The 16110-nt window shown below is 41.1% G+C and overlaps 1 protein-coding gene across 1 annotated transcript in view; it reads left to right on the forward strand.

Moving 5' to 3' along the window:
* The window catches only part of C7H10orf90 (chromosome 7 C10orf90 homolog), a 289452-nt gene that overhangs the window by 227540 nt on the left and 45802 nt on the right, over positions 1-16110 (forward strand). The window contains exon 6 of the mRNA XM_029610728.1: positions 2640-2844. Coding sequence (XP_029466588.1) covers positions 2640-2844 — 205 coding nt within the window. The remainder of the gene's footprint in view (positions 1-2639; positions 2845-16110) is intronic.

Raw genomic sequence — 16110 nt, forward strand, 5'->3', positions numbered from 1 at the left:
TGGGCTATCAAACATTCGGTCAGCTTAGTGTGGTCCATATTGGCCTGAGCTTGATGTGCCAGTTGTCGTCCATGAGTTATCCCAGAAACAAGCAGCCTAGTACCAGGAGCATCAAATTCAAGTCACTAATGGTAGAGGGACTTCTGCCTATGCCAGCCACCTTCCCTTCGGGTTGAGCTTTCTGAAGCTGGTGGCTGGCAAGGCATGAGAAGCGGGAGAGACCCTGACAGGAACAAGGAGAGAGAGGCCTGAAGCAGGGTAAAAGAGCAAGAAAAAATCACAAATCCAGGCACTCAGAAATAAGGACAAGCAAGAGTGCTGAATAAAGAATCTGAAGATGAAGAAGTCTCAAAGCACGACTGAGGGGGGATATGATAGAGGTGTTTAAAATCATGAGAGGTCTAGAACGGGTAGATGTGAATCGGTTATTTACTCTTTCGGATAGTAGAAAGACTAGGGGGCACTCCATGAAGTTAGCATGGGGCACATTTAAAACTAATCGGAGAAAGTTCTTTTTTACTCAACGCACAATTAAACTCTGGAATTTGTTGCCAGAGAATGTGGTTCGTGCAGTTAGTATAGCTGTGTTTAAAAAAGGATTGGATAAGTTCTTGGAGGAGAAGTCCATTACCTGCTATTAAGTTCACTTAGAGAATAGCCACTGCCATTAGCAATGGTTACATGGAATAGACTTAGTTTTTGGGTACTTGCCAGGTTCTTATGGCCTGAATTGGCCACTGTTGGAAACAGGATGCTGGGCTCGATGGACCCTTGGTCTGACCCAGTATGGCATTTTCTTATGTTCTTATGTTCTTAAAGCAGGAATGGAGGCAGAGAATGAGAACTAGAATATAGGACCAAGCTCTTGCAACTGAGCAATTCAAATGCCTCAATATAAATACAAGTCTTACACAGGAAAAAAGATGGCTGCCAGGGGGAAGCAAGGGGCGCAGACCTGAGAGGATGGAATAGATTGTCCATGGAGCCCACAACACCATCTACACGCTGGAGGAGTATTCGGCAACGGATCCTTTCTGAACTGTGCTACCAGTTTGCAGCCCTTGTGCTGAGCAGCAGCTAGTAACTAGAAAAAGCATTTAGACTTTCATATGTATGTGTTTTGTTTTATAAAAATTTACAAAGAATTTTCAAAGACTTCTGTTGGCATGTAATATTAAGAACATAAGAAATTGCCATGCTGGGTCAGACCAAGGGTCCATCAAGCCCAGCATCCTGTTTCCAACAGAGGCCAAACCAGGCCACAAGAACCTGGCAATTACCCAAACACAAAGAAGATCAATATTGTACATCCTATTTTTACTTTTTTGTACTCAAATCACCTGATTTGTATGCTGGGGTGAACTTTAACATAGATTTATTTATTTATTTATTTTTAGTTTTTATAAACCGACGTTCCTGTATAATATACATATCACACCGGTGTACAAGGAAATAAAACTGTCACCTCGGGGGCGGCTTACATTTTAACAAATAACATTGTAAATAACATTGTAAACAATTAACAGAGAAACATAAAGTAGCATGACAGAGCTTAAAGGAACATAAATGAACTTAGGGGAGATTAGAGGAGTTTACAGTTTACAGGATATTTGTCCATACTATCTATTTAGGCACATTTTGAGTAATACAAAAATTTGATATCAAATCAGTATTTATTTAATATTGGCTGCATTGGTTAAAGCAATACTTTTAAGAAAGAATTTCATAAGAGGATATCATGACTGCAATAAAAAAAAATACATTTTGACATGTGAAGACTGGTTAACAATATCATACAGACAAATAATGCCATCTCAAGCAACAATAGCAAAATGTCCCTGCCAAACTTTTCTTTTCCTTATGGGATGTTCTCAATGGTTTAAATGTGTCATGGTCTTTTCATAGAGGATTCTCTTCTTCCACTTGGCATACGGCTTCAGCTGTGTGAGTTGCACAGAGAAGAACTCTATGCACAGCACAACCTGACAGTAGGGCTGAATGACTTCTGACTGGTTGTAGGACAGCAGGAAGTTTTCCTCCAGTGCTTTTTCCTTGACTTACCCAGTTTTTATGCCACCCCTTTGTCACAGTTTTCTCGATTTAAAAAAGTAAAACTGCTGAAACCAAAATGAATATGAACTAAACAGACCTGGAAAACATGTGAAAAAAAAAAACCACCCTATCACTCTAGACAGTTGTAAATTACATTGCAGTAATGTGAGAAGATATTGTTAAGACAATATGGGTATTTTATTGAAGAATAAATCTGGAGGTTATGCCAGTTCTTATTTTTATAGCAAACAGTCTTTAGGCCTAAGCAGTTCATCATTTGAAATGTTTTGGGAACCATTATTTCTCATGGAATATCTGGGTATTGTATACATGGCGAGCAGAATGAAAAGAAACTGTATTCAGAAGTTGAGAGAAAGGGGCCTGTATTTAAAACTTAAAATAGCCGTGTAGGAAGGAAGTAGAAACAATTGATTCTCAAGGTCCCTTATGCACTGAGCATTTGAGTTGTGATCAGCATATCGATCTATTTCTAAACCGAATTGAAAATGAACTTCGGTATTGGCTTTAAAAGATTGCTTTCAATACTATACTGCAAAATTAAATCTAATTGTTTCCATTTCACTTAGGAAGCTTTAGAATTATTTAGGCCTGCCTTCATCTCTCAGTCCCAGAAACGCATGCAGAAACTTGAACTGATGACCCAGCTAAGAAAGGCTCAAGCGAATGAGAATCCACTTCTTTCACACAAAAAGCAGAGGAATCTTCCTTTTGCCAAGCCTCTATCCACTCCAAGTAAGAAGAAGCTTTACACCGTGCCTCACCCTCTCAGCGGTAAGTTGCTTTGAAGACAAAACGCTATAGAGGAGTATTTTTTGTGTGCTTTGGATAGTCATTATTCAAAATAAACTTCAATTACAGAAGAAAGATCTTTCACATGTGTACTATTCTTTCCAAATGAAGAGAATTTCCAGAAATTCCAGCGAGGTGGCTGCATAGGGTTATTCCTGAAGCACAGGGCTAATTTCAAAGCTTTTTATACTGGTAAGCAGCTGTGTTCCCATGACAAAAGCCCTACTGAAAACTGCCCTCCCTCTCCACAATAAAAAGGGGTGGATCCTGGGGAAAAGGGGTGGGTCCAGGGGAGGGGAGAGGTTAAAGGTGTAGCTTTTGCCCCTTCCTGCAAAGTAGGTGCAAAGTCATGGACCTGCAGTGTGGCCAACCCTTTCATTTCAAAGGGACACTTGGCAGGGGACCTGTTTTCAGCATACATAGAGGGGCAGATTTTAAAACCTGCGCACGGGCGCAGATTTGTTTGCGCGACCCGGCCGCGCGCATGTTATAAAATCCAGGGTCGGCGCGCGAGGGGGGGTGCACAATTGTGCAACTTGCGCGCGCCGAGCCGCGCAGCCTGCCTCCGTTCCCTCCGAGGCCGCTCCGAAATCGGAGTGGCCTCAGAGGGAACTTTCCTTCCGCCCCCCCCCTGCACCTTCCCCTCCCTTCCCCTACCTAACCCGCCCCCAGCCCTACCTAGAACCCCCCCACTTTACCTTTATTGAAGAAGTTATGCCTGCCTCCTGGCAGGGATAACTTACGCACGCCGGCCAACGGCCGGCCCACTATCCCAGGCACAGCATCAAATGGCTCGGCGTGTGCAGGGGGAGGCAGGGGTAGGTTTTCGGGGGTTGCGCACAACCCTTTGAAACTCTACCCCAGAGTTTTTAAATGATCTTATTCATGAGTAAGCTAAAAAATAGGTCTAGTGAGAGTCATTTTCAAAAGAGACTTCTGTGGATAAAATTGTGCTTTTTTCCTGATATACACGTAAAATTAAATGCTTGCACGCACCGTATGTGTTCCAGGGGAGGAATCTGAGTGGGATTGGGATTTATCTGCATACTTTTTTATTTTAAGAAGCATGGGCATATATTCTCTCGGCAAAACTACACTCACCAAATAACGGTTATAATTGCGGGCACATAGCTATGCATGCAGTTTGCTTTGAAAACTGATATAACTAATGTGCAGTTTTACAAAATTAGCCCCTCTTATGTATAAATATGTAATCCTCCTCTGAATGCTTGAGAAGGAAAGGGAATGGGATTACCTGTACAAAGAGTATCAAATGCAAGCCTTTACCATCAGAAAGAAAGATAAAATGTCCCTGTGTTCTTTATTACCACACACACAGAAATCACGGCAGCTAGGGAATAATTCACTCCTGCAATGCATATACACACAGGTTCCAGCAATCCCCACCCTCATAGGAAATCCTGAAGGAAAAACAATGTTCATTGACTACAGAATCTTAAAGGGAAACTTTTACTTATCTAGTAGGCTTATCCAATAAGTCAATAGAAAAAGAGTTAACTTACTTTCACTGGAATTTTGGGCCAAGTAAATAATGTATGTAGTACTACATGAAATTAGAGGCAACTTATGAAAAATATAGGAAGGGTAATTTTATAACTGTGCAGGGTCAGGTAAACCCTGCGTGTACTGGTGCACATTAGTTTTGAGTAATGGCCTTTTGTCACTCACAAAATAACCCCCACCAAGCAATGCCTGCTCTTTGCAGGGTGTAACTAGTGTGGGTTAATTTATGCATATTTTTGAAAATAAAAAACTGGAACAACTCCACCCCCCCCCCCTGGAATGCCTATCCCCAGTGCACCACAAAGTATGTGTGAAATCAAAAATTGCCCTGGGCAACTGTATAAAAGCCGTTTATGTGCATGAAAGTGTGTTTTATGCAACATAAATGGCTTTGAAAACGCAGTGCAAAAGGTACAGAAGGCAAAACAAGACACCAGCAAATGTATTACGTTTGGGTATGATGTTGTTAATACTAAGTCCTTTACTCTGAAAACATGAATGTCCTAGTATGACTTAAAGAAGGATGAGGTAGCACTAGAATGGAAATTTCAAGCTGCTATGTACTGAGATTGAATCTGGTAAAGCAAAGAAAAAGCCTCTTGAGGTATTCAAATGATCTTAAGAACTTCCTCTGGGTGTTGGCACTCTTTTCTCAGAGTTGAGTCAGGTTGCAAATGATATGTGGACTCTGGTTTTTACTTAGGAACAAAGGATGAATGTATATGTGCTAGAGAAGTACCTCTGTTTCTCTAAGCAAGGGGTGGAGGTATGGGGAAAATAAATTGATCCTGGACTCCCAGCAATTCAGAAGTATGAATCCAAATTGGATTCCAGCATAGGGCTTACAGTATTTATTTCCTTCCCATGTGTAAGACTGTGTTTCTGTCTTTATCTTGTTCCTGCCAGAAGCAGGCTATAGTCATGGTTTAGACTCAGATAGGGAGAGGGGTTTGTTTTATCCATATTGTAGGAACCCGTCCTCTCTCTCCTTTCTTACTGTATGTTCTTCATTTTCTGGACAACAGGGAGATTGCTTCTTTCTTGATTCAATTCCTGTCTCCCAGCTCCTGGCCTAGCTCAATGGAATATGGCCTCTGCTCCTCTTTCCTAACAGTTGGCTCAATAACCACAGTTTTCTCCATCTTGCTCCATGTTTCTCTATCTCTCTCTCTCTCTTTTGCAAAATTCTGTGATTTCACTTTTTCCAATCAGAGCACACAAATCTCAGGAAACAAGGCAGTCTATTTTTTCCATCAGGCCACTTCCTAGTTGGTTTGAATAGTTGACCAAAGAAATGCAGTACTCCTGGGTCATTAGTTTCAAACCCAATTTCAAATGTGGAAACATTCTCAGAATATAAATATATATATGTAGGACTGCTGTGAAGACCAGCCTTAATATATAAATTATAAGCTGAAAACCAACCTTAAGGGTCCATGTTAATATTTTAGACCACTAATATATTGTTTATGGTTTTACATTTTCTCTTAATGTTTTTTTAAATTAGTCATTATGCAAATAAAATTCAATTGGCAGCAATTCTTACAAATGTGAGGAATATTCCAAATTCAAGCCAAAATGAATATCACCAAAAATGTTAGATCTCATAAAAGCAAGGGATTTATCTTAAATATACTTGATGTTAATCCCACTCAACCCCAAAATAGTGTTGTGTTTCATGTCCTGCATCAGGGGGAAGTTTAGTAGAGATGTGCATCATTAAGCCCTATCATCTCGGGCTTCGTATCGGGGCCTTCCATGAGAAATTTTGTTTTTCCTGTGGTTCGGGGTTTTTTTTTCAGGGGGCCCCGATTTTTGTGTTAGTGCGCACTATCGGGAGTTAGTGCGCGCTAAGTAGGGCGCACTAACTCCCAATAGTGCACACTAACGGGGAAAAGTTAGTGCGCGCTAACAGGAGTTAGCACACTCTAACAGGAGTTAGGAGTTAATTTCGGAAAAAATTCTTTCGTTTTTTTGGTTCCCCCGAACCATACCAAATTAGGCAATTTTGTTGAAATTGCCTAATTCTGGAAAAACGAATGCACATCACTAAAGTTTAGTTCATAGCCCTGTTGTCACACATCCTTTGAGTAGAAAAACATCGCCACAGTCCTCTTACAACAGTCCTACTGTCAACTTTGAAAATCTCTGCAAAATGGAGGAGAGACGCTGTATTTTAAGGAAACAGAAATGACATCAGCAACATTAAAATAAAAACCTTTAGCAAACTTAAAAAAAATGACCCAAAGGAAAAAAAAATCACAATAAGGACTACCATTCTAGGCATTCATTCAGTCCATATGGCGAAAAAAATCCAAAACTGCTCTCTGGCATTCATCATTTCCTCTGTATGTCTGCACCCCTATGGCTCAGAGAAACTTGTTCTAAAACAATCCATATTAGGTCCTGAAACTGATGTCTTTTTTGGAATTGGTATGGCACAATAGTTGTGGGTTGCTTCCATGTTTACAGAGAGCTCTTGTGCTCAGTTAACCACACTCATACTGGACGTTTAGTCCATCCCACATAAATTAAATTACATGGACACTGAATCAAATAAATTACTCCTATTAAGAAACAATTAGTGGAACTCTTCAAAATGATTTTGGGACCCGTGGTGGGATGGGTTTCTCAGTTATCTAGATCAGACAGAGCATTTTTTGGTGTGGTTAGAATAGTTGTCATTTTCAACCTACACTGTAGGGTGTCCTTATTAAGCTAGGTTGCAAATTCAAAACTTGACTCTGTAAGTGCAGGTATGCAGGTATTATGCTAATAAACTGATGCTTCGCTGATGGAACAGGGAAAAAGAAATAAGCAGTACACGGATACAGGCAAACAAATCAGTCAGGGACAAGTGGGAGAAACATCAAACCAGTGCCACAAATACTTTGCCTTTAAAATAGAATACTCGTTGCAGGCTTAAAAACAGAAGATTAGAGGTATAGTATGCTGTGTACTTTTGGAGCTCCATAGACCGTGTTTTCTCTCCATTCTCCTATTTTAATATCAGTACCTAGTATGGCTATTTTCCTTCTGTCTCACTGCTATGAAAGTTCAATCATCACCTAAAGCTTAATATTATTTATGGGTTTCAGATAATAGTGAGCATTTTGGGATCTACGTATCCTGGATCACAAAAAAATAAGTGAATGAGACAAGGAGATAAATTCATACCTATCACATGTGTAGTTATATAAACTGCTAGGATTATCCTGTCTCTGTCTCCTTCAGGAACTCATTCTCTTTGCACAATTGGCAATTTTAGGCTTGATCTTGAAATGGACTACGATTGTTGATCCAGCTTTGCAATTTTGTGCCAAATTTTGAGTCTTTAGCATGGAATATTTTATTTATTATTTTTAATAATAAAAGGGAGGGTAGAATTTTAGCAGTCACACACATATATTGGTTGATAGCACTGCCTGTCAGGCAGTTGATTTGGATATTTATGGGACAAGTTCACACAACAGTGCGGAGAGGTTGTCATGAATTTGGCAAGATAAGTAAAAAAAATTTTAAAACGATTAAAAAGTTAAAAATTGGCATATATAATAAAAAGAGTATATTAGTGAAATTGGTAAATGAAGTTACTATTCTAGTGCCATTGCCATCATGAAAGAGGTTGTAGCCCTGTATAGGGCAAGAGCCTAAGCGATTGAGCACGCAGTCTGATACCAATTTCTGAAGGTGAAAAACAAACGGATGAAATGTTAAGATATAATTAATCCTCACATATTGTGTATGTTTGATTGTATTGAGTGAGGACAGTAGCCCTTCAATTTTGTCATTTATTATTTTTAAAAATGTATATTCCACTGATCCATAAATTTCAGTTGATTCCATTATAAACACACATAGGCAAAAATAACAATGCAATCTATACAAATCAATCTGAACAAATACATTAAAAAATACACTTTAAAAATTATTTTAATAAGCACAAAGGATCCCTATTGGGGGGGGGGATAAACCAGAGATAATTGGATTATATGGCACTGCACCAGGGGTAGAATTGGTCGGTCCAGTAAGTCTAGAAGTTGCTAGGAGGCTGGATGTTTGGGTAACAACTTCACTAGTTTTGGTAGCTGTTTAAATTATACAAAGCTTGGTAGTATGACATGATGGGGGGGGGGGGTGCAAGAGGGAAGGGCTGTGCTCTGCATTCCCATGCAGCGAGAACTGCATTTAATTCCCAGTTCAGGTCTTCCACTCCCTGAATAAGTTGGATCTGGGGATGCAGTGGAGGCAACATTCACAGCCCCTGAGAGACATAGGGCCTGATATTTAACCACTATCTTGCTTCCTAATGGGCCGATACAGCAAAGTCCGCGGGAGAGCGGGTGAACATCCGCTCTTCCGGCGCTCGCACAGGCCACTCTCCTGTGCGTGCGATTCACTATTCAAATTAGGCCCAGCGGTAAAAACAGGCAAAAGGAGGCGCTAGTGTATATATATTACCTGACTACAAATGGCGCTTCTCTGCTACAGGACACAAGGATACCACAAGGAATTTAATTGAGGCAAATATAAATTTAATATTGCATATCCTTGGGAGATACAGACTATCAGACCTTCAATACAGAGAAAGCTCTACAGCCTGTGTCTCTCAGTATCTTGTAAGAGCTGTTATTTTATAGGTTTAAAACCATACAGAAAATACTTGTGACGAGGATCACTTACGCAATATGACAGTGTAATAAGCTGACCTTCTCTAGCCTGAGAAATCTCCTCCCACCTGAAGGTCCCTTTGTTTAGCATTGCTTTGATGTGCTCTGTTTCTTCTGAACTTCTTTATTCTGTCCATAGATCAATCATTTCATCTCCAAGGGGCAGGGAGAAACTCTGATTTCAGTTGGAGTCTCTTGGAGCCAGATAAGCAAAAGAATGCAGTTTCAGCCATCTGCCATCGATAACCTCCTGACCTTTAATTATAGGCTTTGCAGAGCCTACAGGTCTTCCAGATATCTTCCAAATTCTTGAGTCTGAGGTCAGTGAAAGGTTCACTGTATACCAGCAGGTTCAGTTAAGGCAGGCAGCAAAGGACTCTGGGACAAGCTGAGTGAGCCAAAGGCCTGAACCAAAATCTTATGTTACGCTGCCATATATCACTAGGGACACTAGCGCGTCCCTAGTGCCTCCTTTTGGACCGGAGCGGCGGCTGTCAGTGGGTTTGACAGCCGACGCTCAATTTTGCCGGCGTCGGTTCTCGAGCCCCCCTGACAGCTACGGGCTCGGAAACCGGACGCCGGCAAAATTGAGCATCCAGTTTTCGACCCGACAGCCGCGGGCCAACTTCAAATTTTGTTTTTGTTTTTTTTTTACTTTTGGAAACTTTCGGGACCTCCGACTTAATAGCGCCATGATATTAAGTCGGAGGGTGCACAGAAAAGCAGTTTTTACTGCTTTTCTGTGCACTTTCCCGGTGCCCAAAGAAATTAGCGCCTACCTTTGGGTAGGCGCTAATTTCTGAAAGCAAAATGTGCGGCGTGGCTGCACATTTTGTTTTCTGAATCGTGTGGGAATACCTAATAGGGCCATCAACATGCATTTGCATGTTGCGGGCGCAATTCGGTTCGAGGGGTTGGACCTGCGTTTTCGGCCCCTTACTGAAAAAGGGGTAACGCTAGCGCGTCAAAAACACACGTCTAATAGAGGGTTAACAATGCGCTCCGTTGGAGCGCACTGTACTGTATCAGCCCATAAGTGAGCTGGATAAACTTATCTGGTTAACTTGGCTGAGATATTTGTGCTGCTGAATATACTATGCTATCTTAATTTTAGCCTAATAAGTTTATTCGGCTAACTTTAGGACAACCAACTTTCAAGAACTAAATCAGATAACACTAAATATTAGCATTTTCCTGGCAAAGTCAAGTGGACATGTGGCCCCACACTATAACACATTTCTCCAGCCTCTCATTTAGCCAGCTAACTTTTAAGCTGAATAAAAAGCCAGCTAAATGGCAGCCACATACCGCAACTGGATTTTTAAATCCCATTTGGCTTGCTAATCCAAGGTATTTTCCCCGGATGGGAAAAATACCACGGGGGATTCCAAAGCTGTGGTACTGGCAGTAGCATCCATACTCCTCCAGCCCCTGACCCTCATGTCCCACCTTAGGCCACCTCCCCAGGAATACCTGGTGGTCTAGTGGGGCCATGGAGTGCCCCCTAGGCTCCAGGCCTGGTGCTCATTCTCTTCAATATGGCATTGACCAGTGCAATACAAGAGATACTTCTATCACATGATAGGGGTATCTCTTATATCCTGGCTGACCGGCACCATTTTGAAGAGAGCCACAATCTATGAGGGCTTCAAAGCTATATGGAAAAGCTGTGCATTCAAACCCAAAGTGAAGCTCTAGGTAACATGACAGTTGTTCATGCTGGAGTCTCAGAATGTTTGCTGTAGTCATTGGATACACTAACGACAGTAATGACAAGAACGACCTTCACTGTATGTCATCTAAGATATTTCAGGGAATTGACATCAGCACCATGCATCTCATTCACCAAAGCAACTCTAACATCTTCCACTGCATCTGTTCCATTTATACCAGGAGTGGCTGTCTCAGAGAGCCAGGGTAAAAGATGGAAAGATTGCAACAAGGGACATCCAAGCTTTCATGGGATGATGCTGATTCCTGGCTATCCCTTCTAGTTTCCCTTCAACAGCTGTTGTGAGGGATTTACCCTTCACCTTCTGCTGCCTTCTCTCTGCTGTGACAGCTGCCTTGCAGACTGAGGGAGCCATCTTTATCTTTATAATTACATTTAGCTATTACCACTACAAAGATAGTTCAGGATGATTCATAACATATAAAAACAAGATATGCAAAACATCAACATATAATAAAATTAAATCCCTTTCCCATCCTAAAATTCTACAGTCCTCCCAATCTAACATTCCCATCATCTATACTATAACATACAATTACATATCAACAAATATACCAGAGTAAACACAATAAATTAAACATAAGTAAACACCCTGTCCTTAAACTCATCAACCCTGCCATCCCCACATCAATAAAGTGCATGCCACTTCAAAGAAATAACATTAATATTTGTCTTAATTTTTAACTTGTTTTATGTAACATTTTGCAAACTGCAAACTGCATTGATGATTTTGATTGATTAGTGTCAATCAAATTTAATAAATGATAATAATTATCAATGGAGGAAACCAGAATCAGTTAAAGACCAAGAGATCATGCAGGATGTAGAATGCATGCAGTGAAACATTTGTGCACAATCATGGCAACGGTTAAAAACTTGAGAAATGGCACTTTACTTCCATTCATGTCAGCAATGTGCCTTACTCATTTACAAGTGTATACTATATCAAAAAATAATATTAAGGCAACAGAACTGAAGGGCTTATGTGGTAAGGAAGAGGCACTATGGATGGAATGAGGGAATGTAACATCTATTTATTCTGATGCAATTTACAAACCTCCATTTCAAGCACAAGAAATGAACAGAGATTTAAAGGAAGAAATGTACAAAATTTCTTTGAAAGGGGAGCTTCTATTGCTAGATGATTTCAAACACCTGGATATCGATTGGAACATCGTGACTGCAGTGTCATCTAGAAGCTTGGAGAACCTGGATTCTCTGCAGAGAGAACTGTTCCATCAACTGGTAATGGAATCCAAATGGGAGGGGGCAAAACAGACCTGATGCTTACCAATAGGGAGAGTGTTTCTGATGTCATAGTGGATGGTCACCTCATATTTAGTGATCATCAAATGGCATGATTCAGTATTAGAACACAGATGGTGAAGATTCATTCAACTTGAGGGTCCTTGTTGTGTCTGTGGACCATTGGGTTGATGCAGGATTGTCTCTACCTGTAGGGAGGATTCCTGCAGGTTCCCACCATTGAGAGCCAGACCCAGATGAAGCAGAGACCAGTCACCTATACCAGCCCATGTTGCCCTTGTGTTGAGCCTTTGGGTGTCAGAGATGGCAGGAATTAGGTGGGATCTCTGCTGATAGCAGGAGAGAAGGTCCATAGCAAAGCTGGGTCATAGGCAGGTGGCAGTCAGATGTATCCAAGGTCCAGGCAATGGTAAGAGTCAGACAGCGATCAGTCATATCTGAGGTCCTGGTTGAGGTCAAACCAGATATTCGTCCGAGGGAGGAGAAGAGGGATGGATAGACAGAGTAGGCAGGCAAGAACAAGAACAGGCAGGCAATGTGGAAAGAACAGATTGGAATGAAGACAGACAAAGACAGCTGGATGAGGACTAAAGACGACTGGAATGAAGACTGAAGACAAGGCTGGAAAGAAGACAGGAATGCTGGAAGCAACATGCTTAATACAAAGTAGTTGGATCTGTTGCTAAGGCGAGTTGCTTTGGGGAGCTGCCCTTAAATAGAGCTGTGCTGGTGATGTCATATTTAGGGACCGCAGGGACTTTCCCACCACACTCCCTTTAAATCTCAGGTTGTGGTGCACGCACCTAGGGGGAGGCGCACTGCACACTGTTGGCCATATCCCGTTGGCGGCATTCTGCTGTGTGGCTGACCGATGGCATGTTAGACAACGAAGTAAATGGAATTCACTCAGAGGAAAGAAAGTTGATTAGTGTAGTGCCTTAGGGATCAACCTTGGGGTCAGCTTTGTTCAATATTTTTGTGAGTGATACTGTGGATGGGTTTGGAGGAAAAGTTTGTCTTTTTGCAGATGGTATTAAAATCTGCAACAGAGTGAACACCCGTGAGGGAGTAGACAGAATGAAAACTAATCTAAACAAAATTCAAGGAGTAGTCTAATTCTTAGCAGTTAAGAAGATTCAATGCAAAAATGTGCAGTCATGCATTTGGGTTGTAAGAATCCAAGGAAGCAGTACATAATTGAAAGGCCATAATTAAAACTCAAACTTCAGTGAGCATGAGAAGGATGGCTTTTTTGTTTTCATTTATTTTTGGATAAACAGTTGCAGTAAACTTGGTGGGTGTGTGGATTATTACAAAACTTGTTAATAAGACATGGATAGGGGTCTTAATGTTGATTTAGATATTGGTCTTGTGAGAATCAAAGCTGAACATGACAAAACCTGAAATGATTTTGGGCATGCTTGGGACAGATATGGCGGGCAATGGAAGGAAAAGAGTTGAGAGATCAGTTTATATACCAGGGGGCAGGTGTGTTGGTGTTGGGTTTAATGTGGGAATTTATATGCACATTTACCCAATGTGGACAAATCTCGACTGGTGTAATGGATGAGCCATTTTGATCTTTTTTTCCACTGTCATTTACTTTGTTACTATGTACAGGTATTCCAGAGGCCATCTGACTTGCAGTTTTATGAGTCCAGAAGGAATTTGTTTTTCTAATACTCTAACTGGTTTCTGATGCTTTCAGATTTTTGCCCATCCTCTTAAATATGTCCTATATTGAAATATGAAAGGGAGTTGTTGAATAGCTCAGATTTTGATCTCTAAAAGACCCAGAGGAGCAAATAGCAAAGGAGGAGTGGGTACAGTTACTCAGGATGTGATAGAGTATGTATCATCTGTTTTCGGAGAGAGGAGGTTAAAAATCTATACTGGTAAGCATTCCTGAAGCCATGCTTTTGCATGGTTACCCTTCTTGATATTTCTCTCATAAGGGCATATATCCTTTTCTTCATTGTGCAATACATTTTCATTAATATTCTCTGATTCTCACCGAGTGGGTTTACTAGATCTAGAATCTCATTAATTTTCTCACAAACAAATCTCTTGGAAATAAAAGTTGAAAATACTAAGAACTTTATTCATTTTGCAAGTGGGCAAAATTCTTAACACTTAGAGCCCTTTTGCATGGATTGACGGACTGTGCTGTTTCAACACTTAAGGTCATATCAGGTACTATATGCCCTTACATCAGTTGGTACTGACAAACTGGCACTTTGTTGTACCATAATCAAGCCAAAAAGAGAATGAAGACATCATAGTTTTCAACAAATAATAATATAGAAGGCATTTGTTTAAATGGAGAAAGCATGCAATATTTTTATTTTTAAATCTCATAATGGACCTGCATTTTTAATTTTGTTCTTCCTCTGTTTTTGCACTGTTCTGATCAGGTCTCTTAAATCACATTTGATTCCATTACAGATAGAGCTCCTCTAGCTTCTCAGTACATTTAAGAGTAATTTACTGTCTTTGAAGATATGGGAGTGCACTGGGAGCTTGTATTTCAGGGCTGACTGCAACAGTTTTCTGTCACCGAGTCACTCGCAGTTGCATGCAGCAATTTTTGTGTATCTTGCATGCTCTCAACATCCTCTGCTTTGGCTTTGTAGATTATTTCCTTCTTCAGTTGGAAGGAAAGGTTTTCCATTTCCAAGACTTCTACCTTTCCTGTTTAACATACTGCATGAAAAACTGTCATTATCTTGTATGATTTTTCTCCCTGTCCTAACGTATAAGTAGCCTTCTGCCAGTTTCACACCCTGAAACTATTACTACAACATGTGCAGGCAGAGGGCTTCTCTTGGTCTTTTAAATTCTTTCCAAATGCCCATTAGTTATTAAAGAAAACACACAGTCTGAGGTCGAGATCATTTCTTTATGTGGAATGGTATGGCTGCAGCCCAGAATAAAGTAAGTTTAGCAAATTACAGCAACATGCATAATAACTAACACAAGAGCACTAATACAACCAATATTGTGAAGCTAAAATGTGTCAAAAACGTGAGCCAGCAAGAAAAAGAGAGCCATGTGCGACCAGTGCGACCAGTGCTTTTTGACATAGCTCTGCCGCAGACTACTGTCTGCCTGTGTACCCTCACTCCCCACCCACCCCCCCTACCTGGCCGTAAACACCAGTGTGCTGGATTTGGGTTACCTATCCCTGTGGCTCAAGGATCCATGGTCCATAAAAGACAAGGAACTTGAGTGCTAAGGTGACTACCATCCTGCCCCATCTGACCTCAAAGCGCCAAGTGCACCAAGTGCATGCTCCACTGCTAGCGGGATAAACAAGCAGTTGCAGGAATTTGTCAAACCCACTATAACTGCTGCCTTCCTCTTTCTCTGGGAGCTTAGCCTTGCAAGCTGGTCACCCCACTGGAGCTGCAACAATCCCGTGCATCACCTTGTTTGACCCTATCCTGCAAGGGGAGGGCGGCAGGGGAACTTCTCGAGCTGGCTTGCAGGAGCAAAGGGGGGTTTACCGACCCCCTTCTTTCCCTTATAAAGCATATTACCACCCCACCCCTAGTCCCAGCCCCCTGTCCCTCCTTTCATTTACCTTTCCTACCTCCCACTCCACGTAGCTGCTCACCTGTAAACACCCCTTACTTCCTCCCCATCCCCCTTCCTGGTCCCAGAGAGGGCTCCCTGTTGCCACCCATGTTGTGTCCTGATCCTGCAATTTGACTTAGCCGCAGGAGTGCTAAATACAGCATGGGAGTTTAAAATTTGGCCAAACTGCATCCCCCAAAATGATTCTTGATATGTTATCATTTTTAACAAATGAGACGTTAATAAGTTGGCAAAGCTTTCCAACAGATTTGTAGAAGGGCTGTCAGGGTTCTTATATTACATATTAAGTACATGCTATACTTTAGTATGTTTTTTTTCCATTTTTTCAACATGTGCCACTTGAGAGAGAGAAGGAGAAAGCAGCTTGGAAGGATCTTTTGTGTGTTTGCATAAAACATTCTGGTGTAAATTCAAATTTTAGAAAGCAATCCAGGAAGAAAAGGTTACATATACAGGCAC

Source organism: Rhinatrema bivittatum, chromosome 7, assembly GCF_901001135.1.
Source record: "Rhinatrema bivittatum chromosome 7, aRhiBiv1.1, whole genome shotgun sequence".
In the NCBI taxonomy this organism is placed as follows: domain Eukaryota; kingdom Metazoa; phylum Chordata; class Amphibia; order Gymnophiona; family Rhinatrematidae; genus Rhinatrema; species Rhinatrema bivittatum.